Source organism: Hibiscus syriacus, unplaced genomic scaffold, assembly GCF_006381635.1.
Source record: "Hibiscus syriacus cultivar Baekdansim isolate YM2019G1 unplaced genomic scaffold, ASM638163v2 tig00112925_pilon, whole genome shotgun sequence".
In the NCBI taxonomy this organism is placed as follows: domain Eukaryota; kingdom Viridiplantae; phylum Streptophyta; class Magnoliopsida; order Malvales; family Malvaceae; genus Hibiscus; species Hibiscus syriacus.
In genome coordinates this window covers 1,627,798-1,635,774 of record NW_024063420.1, presented here as the reverse complement: position 1 = coordinate 1,635,774, position 7,977 = coordinate 1,627,798, and the positions used below count along the sequence as shown (strand labels likewise).

The following is a 7,977-nucleotide window of genomic DNA, read 5'->3' as shown; positions in this document are numbered from 1 at the left end:
CAAGCCCAAAGTAGCTGTCAGAAAACCGATACCAATCACCGGATAAGTTCCCTTCGTATGGCTGGAACAATTCCTTCCAATAATCAAAACATGCAGACCTGCAAAGATGCAATTATGTGACACTTCTTTACCATTATCTAACATACAGACCACCGACCGATAAGAAAATCGATAGAACAACCTGATCTCTACTGCTTGATGTTTTTTCCCTCTGTTGCTGGCTTTGCTGCAACTTGTTCATCTGACAAAGGCAAATAGTAGATCCGGGGAGTTGCTTTGGTTTTCCGAAACAAATCATCCAGAGTGACAATAGGAGGATCTAGTTTCTTGGGAGGTGGAGACAAAGGTGACGGTGGAAGCACAGAAATTGACGAAAGCTGCTGTCTAGAAATATGTTAACGAGGTGAAGGTTGGGATTAAGAAATATTTATTTAATAAATTAGAAGAAAAAAATAGCATTAAATCTTGAAATAATGCTATTTTATTAAAAAGTATAACTACTGCATTATTTTATTAAAAAGTATGATTATTTTTTGAATATATAAAAGTATCTGTACACCAAACTACGTAGTTTTGATAGGTTTAAGGTAAGCTCAATATATATATATATATATATATATATATATATATTGCTTTTATGGTTTATCTCTTGCCGTCATCAAGAGTCTTGTTTCAAGGTAACTCTTTTTTTTAATTTCATCTAAATTTCTTACTGAACTCTCATATCTATTTTTTTACAACAAAGGATTGTGTATTCCTTGGAACAATTAGAATCGATGCTTCTGCTTATATCTAACTTTTGATTCCCAATTTCTAATATCAACTGCATTTGCTTTATTTCCGAAGGGTTTTTTTTTGTATTTTGGTTTACTGCTATCTCGTTTCATCATGTCCCAATATGGAGCATATCCTTCTTCGGAAGACTCGGACTCAAGCTTTGAGGTATGCTTTTGAAGGGTTTCATTTATTTTTCTCAGTTTTTTCTTCTCTTAGTTTTCTATTATAAAATAACTATTTTAGTATATGCTTTCCGTTTTCTATTGTTTTTGTTCGGCTAGAATTCTTAGACTTAATCATTTATTTACCATTCAACCTTCTAATGATTCTCATACTAATCATGGGATTCTTTCTCTATTTTCTTTTTTTAATTATGATGACAGATATGTTTATCATATGATGATTTTCCTTTTGGTGATACGAAACTTCTTGATTTGGTAGTCGTTGATAATAAGGATGCATTTGTTCAACGTATTAAGAAGCAGAGGAAACGATCAGAACTTCATGATGCTTGGTATCAATCAAAAAATATGTTATCTTCAATTTTCTATTATATCTCTGCAAGAAATGCAGTAAAGTGTGCAACTGCTCTATTAGCCGGAGAAACAGGTCTCGATGTAGACATTAATGCCCTTCATCCAGTGCTTGGTTCAAATCCACTGTATTTTACATCAGGTCCTCCTGAGTTGATCGACTTATATATCCGCAATGGAGCTCGGACTGACATCAGGCATAAGGGCATGTTACCTTTAAACAGATTTCTTGACTACATAAGGTATTGGTTTGGAATATTTTTCTACTTGGTTAATTGCTCTATTGATCTATTACATATAGAAGCAGGGTTGGGAAGTAGTGTATTAATTATCTATTTTCATTTATGTTTGCATGTTTGTTTTCTATTGCAGAAGGGGACATGAAAATATTGATTGGTCTTCAAAACAATCTATATGCATGGTGATTGTCTTTTTGTGCTTAGATATGGTCGGTAATTATCTGTGAACTCTTATCATATTGCATTTTCTTTGAATATATATATATCCTAGATTTCTATTATTGTTATTAGTTTGTTTGTGTTGTATCAACGTCAGGAAAAATTGGAGTCTCTTAGGTTGCTTTTTGAGAACACAAAAGAGGTTGAGAAAGAAGTATATCACTACATGAAGGGCGGAAAACTTGTTGAGACAACTGCCCTGTTGATGATAGCTCGAGAAGAAATTACATCACCAGTTTTTTTCAAGGATTTTACTTCGAGTGGGAGCATGTCCCTTCACCAATTGGTTTTGTTAGAGATAGAAGCACTAAAAGCATCACAAATGAAACTAGATTCTACTAGTGAGGAGATACATGAGCTGAAGAATAAGTTGGAAACAATGAATTCTATGTTATGCTTGATTAAAGTTCTTCAAAGTGTTGGTCCTGAAATTGACCAATATCGTCAAGACCTACCTAAGGTGTGTTTTCCTTGATGTTCTTGATCGCTTTCTACTTATCTTTTAAGTTTCTTTTTGTTGGGTAAACAGTGTCTTTTGGTTTAATTTGTTGTCTATAATCATTTACAGTTGAGCATGGAAGAATTGGCTACAAAAGTGGCATACCTTCTTATCAGCAAAGGATTTGTTGAATATGAGGACTTGAAACGGTTTGAAATTTTGCTTTGTCTATGCTGCCTACCACCTTCTGCTTGCATTTATCACATATTTAGAAATTAAAAGAAAAACTTTAATTTGGCCTCCTGCCTTTAATAATATACAATTTTCATTTTAGTTTCAGACCCGTTTCGGACGAGACATTGCCGACATCCCATCAGCACTTTCTGAAATCATTAGGTAATTGCTTTATTTGTTGCTTGTCCTGTTACTGATTAGATTGTAAAGAAAACAATATGCAAGATCCTTCTAACAGCATAGTTTTTGTTTTAATGTAGGAAGTAAATTACATGGCAAAAATGAAGGCAGTCAGTTGGAAAGCAAAGATGTGGGCCATGTGACGGATGCCATGGTAAGAAAAATAAAGCTCACCGTGCTGATCAGTTTGTTGTTAATATGTTCATTATCTTTGAAAGCAATCAGTACTCCCTTTCAAAAACCTGAAATTGTGTTCTATTGGTAAGAGAATTAAAATTTTTGGTTGTGAGCGTGAATGTTTTTAAACTGGTATGTCACTCGGCATTCTGTCGATGCAGCCCATATTTATTAATAATAAATATTCACATGTATGTATATATCTTTTTTGCCTATGTTTATGTGACCCCCATCATTTGATCACTCTAGCTTCTGAATCCCACTGCAACAGTTCCTCAAACATTTTGTTTACCGAGTTTTGAGGTAATTAGTTGGTATATATTCCTGTTGTTTCCTTCTTTTTGCTATTCTGCTAACAGCGTAGCACAAACGTTGGCTATGTCTGGATTTTGTAGTGATGACGAGGAAGATGTTGTGTAACCAACACCTTGATACTATTGGCAGAAGAAACCAAAAACTGGATTTGTTGATTTTATCTCAAATCATTAATAATTTTGTGTGAACTTTTTATGGTTCTGTTTGATAAATACCATTATAGTATATTTTGCCTGCTTGTCCAGTTGGATTCTCTTGATGTGAAATAACTTGTTAGTGAAGCTACTTTATGAGAAGCTAGTTTAATAAATACATAGACTTTAAAAGGTAGTCTTCAACTTTAAGAAGTTATCATCCATGCTTGACATATGCAACTCTGGTTGATCCAAATTATCAAGTAATGGAATTCATGCATCCAATGTAGTTTTTAGACTCAATTTGAGTTGTCTGAGGTTTATTGTTTATTGATAAATTCTGGAATTATTGTAATAGGTTCTGCAATTCAGAAGGCCCATGTAGTTCCATGTAATAAACCTAACATACTGCGTTTGCTGTTTCTCTTGTTATTTGTGCTGTCATTATCTTGCAAGAAGTAGATGTAAAATGGATTTTCATTATATCATGTTTCACACATTTGGCAACCTTGAATCTCCCGTTAGGTAGATGCCATAGAGAATCCAGAAATGAATTGTTGTCTTAGAATGAAAAATTGGCCTTGATGCTTATCCTTCATGAAATGAGTTGGTTGGGATGCTTGGATGGTTTAGTTGTTCAAATATGTGGCTCACATGATATTAATTGGTTTTTGTGCTGTTCCTGTCCTGGAACATGTATTAATTTCCACTGGATCTGTTGCAAGTTTGTCTTGAATTAATATTCCGCTGCCACCAGGTCAATAAGCTGCATTCTTAATGTGTTCTTCTCCAGGGAAATGGTGACCAGTCAGCAAGTCTAGTAAAAAATCATCATGCCAATGGCGTATCCTCTAAACATGATGGAAGAGAAAAGGTAATGGCACTCTTGCGATGATTGGATATAATTGGTTTTCACTTGGTCATGATTCATGCACCCTTCTGCTGTTTTGATTTTTGGCCTTAGTGGATACTAAACACTTCCTATTGGTTTTCCCATCTCATTCACCTGTCTTTCTATTTGTTTCTTTGGATGATGAATGAACTTGACGCATTTGTTCATATATATATATATATGAATGTCTTCTAGGAGCTAGCAGATATGCTGGAAGAGAAAAATAGGCCCCTGGGGGCAGTTCAAGCTAATCATGAATTACAGATAAAGCAATTGAATATGGAACTTGAAAAGGAATGTGATAAACTTGGGAATCTGCAGATGAGATTGCAAGGTATATTTGTACACCTTGAAGTTCCAATTATGATACTTGCAATATCATCAATTGTCAAAGAAATGAAACATCATCTTCTTCATTTGTAAAATTCCAGAGGAGCACAAGCTGAATGAGTCTCTTCAGGAGGAGCTTGGAGTTACTGAAATCAGAGAAGGATAAAGTAAGCTTCTAAATTGTTCAGTGTCGATTGATGTTATCATTTGTTTGGTTGCATAGCTCCCAACGCTTTCTTTTATAGCACATAATTACTTTGTATGTTGAAAATTACACATAGTATTCTCTTCAATTCAGGTAGTCTTACCTTCAATTATCAACGAGGATATTGATCATGACTTGGCAAGTTTAACATGCTTTCCACTGCCTTAAATTACAATGTTCCAATTGTATAATCAATTTGCTGTACTTTTGTTTCAGTATTTTTAGCATCAATCACAGTATTTAGGGTCTTCCTTGAAATTATTGTGTTTTTCAAATGGATTCTGTGCATAATGATTGTTCAATATCAACTAATCGTTTAGTTCTTTTTTTTTGTCAAACAGAAAGCAATGAAGGTAAAAGCTGGATAGTTGCATGAATCTCCATTAGAATGCTCAATTTTGTTTTAAGTATTTATAGAAAATAAAAAATACTTTAATCTCCGTCTTAGTAAATTCCTGGTTCTGCGCCTTTGACGTGAGATGGATAGTTGGCACGTATTGCTATTTGGGTTTTATTTTTAAGGTTTTCTTTCATGTTTATATTTTCGAATAAAATACAATCATTGGGAGCCGAAGATGTCGTGCTTCATATTATCTTTCATGCATATTTGAAAGTCGGGCCATTGAGACTTATTGTTTATTTGATTTTTTATTTCTTTGGGCCTTCCACATTACATCGGTCCAAATTCATTACATAAATTGACATGTGACCCACTTATATCATCTGCCTACTCAATTAAATCTGAACCCATTTGTTTGCAACTCAAACCCTAAATTAAGGGAGCAAAGGCTAACTAAACCTTAACCTTGTTAAGTCACTCTCAATAACAGTTTGAATTAAAAATTGAGTTATTTGAGTTCTTGTTTTAATTTAATTATAAATATTTATAATATTATGATATTATATTTCTTCATAATTTTTTTGTATGCGTTGTTGAAAAAATTGATTACTGCAAAACAAGGCATTAACACTTACTGAAAAAAATATAAAACGAAATATACAAGCAAAGAACTGATTAATAGTCTCGTGATATTAACCATTGTCTTAAAAACAAATTCGTCCTGATGTGTATAACTGTTACAATAGACGAATGACCCTCCGAAGTCAGCACGACTTTCTAAATAGGACAACTATTCAACATCTTTATTTGGTGAATTCAATAAGTCATTCTCAAATAGGACAACCCGAACTCTTGAGATTGAATTCATTAAGAGTTTAAGAAAACTCATCCTCTCTAGCGACAAGTCATCTAGTCTTTCACAGTAAGACCACCCACTAAACATTGGGTTATGGACTTATTAAGAGTAGATATTCAACCTAAATCGGTAAATTCATCAAGTCTTTCTCATTAAAACCACCCAAAGTCTAGGCTATGAATTTATTAAGAGCAAAGAGCTCATCTTGTGCATGCGCATTATTCATCATAGAGACATGTATGTAGAAATGTACACTATAAGTCTTTCCATGGTTCATTTGACCACTTTGAACTTAGATAACTAAGTTGGGTATCCAACTTTAATTCCTCAACCAATGGGCTTTAGACCCATCCCCTCGACGAATTAAGAACCAATTTTTTATTTAACTCTTTAGTAAGCGAATCGACTAGATTCTTCTTTGAATTTAGTCATCATTTAAGACACCCCACATTTTTAATATTTTTAAGATAGAAATAAATCCATACTTTATTTAGTAATAATTCTTGAAAAATCATTTTGATATGATATTAGTTGTTTAATTGGTAAACTATATTAGTAGTAATTAACCTGTTGTTTCTTCTCTATTTTGGTCATCAAACTATTTTTTTTAGCAAAATCATCACCATCATTATATTTTTTTTTCTTAATTTGATCATCGATAGTTAAATAATAAAGAAATTTATGTCAATATCACCGTTAAATATTTAACGTACAATGATAAAAGTCAATGTAATTGTGAAGGGAGTTTTGTTATCATTTAAAACTGACGTAGTTGCTATATTGAATGAGCAAAAAAAGAGAAAAGTAAAAAGACATTAGTTTGTATGTAAATGATAAATTTACAACTATCATTAATTGATGGGACATTGACCTATCAACGACCAATTCAATCCAATTCTTCTTATTGCATTCAACTTAACTGCTCTATGCTTCACTTGTTTTTTTATGGGCGTTTTGTATGTTATTAATAATACGAAATATATAAAATAACGACAAAGATTATGGTCTCATTAAAAAATCTCTTTAAACCTAAGTGAAAGAAAAAGAGTGCCCTAATCAATGCCAAACAAAACATATACATACGACCAAAAACAAGAGCGGTATATTTGACATTTAAGATTTTGATATTTTATGAATTTAGATTTTAAAGATTATTATAGTCATAATTATAATCTTATTAGGTAGTTCGATTATTGATTGTTATCAATTCTAGTGGTAATTGATGGTTCATCAATGTCATAATGAAATAGTTGTTTCTCATACACTTCAAGGGTGCGTTTGGTTCACAGAATGTAAGATTACCAGGAGGAATAAAAGATTATCGGGAGGAATAAAAGATTACCGGGGAATAAAAGATTACCGGGGAATATGATTACTGGGAATATTGTATTTTTTGTTTGGTTAGTTTTGCAGGAATGTAAGATTACCGTGTTTGGTTAAAGAAATAAAAGATTATTGGAATGTATATTTGACAAAATTGTCCCTATTATATATTTGTTTTTTAACAAGTTGAATTCTACTATAATATTACTATAATTAATTTATATATTTTCTTTTAAAAAATTTAAATTCATAAAATTTATATAATTTTTTTTACAAAATTGAAAAGATAAATAGGTTTAATGAAAGGGTAAAATTTTATTTTAACCCCTGAACTTTATATAAAATTTTAATTATAGATTTTTTTGTAAATCTAAAATGGTTTAAGGATAAATTTATAATTTAACCTTTGTAGAATTTTTATTATTCAACGACAGAAGAAACATATTTTTGGAAAAAATATTTAAGGGCATTTTAATCCAAAACGTCAGTAATCCAACAATACCTAAGGGAATGGGGTAATCACATTCCCGGTAATATACCTAAAAAAATCCACTGTTGGTAATAAAAGATAACCGGGAATGAGATTACCGACCAACCAAACGGGAGAATGAAGATTTCATTCCCCCGATAATACAACATTCCTTGAACCAAACGGGGCCCAAAGGTTGTATCTCCTCCAAATCTCCTCTGCTCTACTGCTTGTCAAAACCTCTGAAAAGATAGTCTCTAGAAGAACTTCTCCACTGAACAAAGGCTTTAGAGTTCAACATCAGCTGACAAGTCA

The 7,977-nt window shown here is 32.4% G+C and overlaps 1 protein-coding gene across 1 annotated transcript; it reads left to right on the top strand.

Annotated features, from left to right (window-relative positions):
- Window positions 1-648: 648 nt before the first annotated feature.
- LOC120184611 lies at window positions 649-5,303 on the top strand. The gene is made up of 12 exons (XM_039189027.1): window positions 649-677; window positions 847-942; window positions 1,161-1,552; window positions 1,683-1,758; window positions 1,866-2,228; window positions 2,337-2,416; window positions 2,542-2,603; window positions 2,702-2,775; window positions 4,041-4,121; window positions 4,335-4,473; window positions 4,571-4,636; window positions 5,016-5,303. Exons 2-11 carry the CDS (start codon window positions 889-891, stop codon window positions 4,633-4,635), a joined length of 1,386 nt encoding a protein of 461 aa, XP_039044958.1. The 5' UTR covers window positions 649-677; window positions 847-888; the 3' UTR covers window position 4,636; window positions 5,016-5,303.
- The last annotated feature ends 2,674 nt before the right edge of the window (window positions 5,304-7,977 follow it).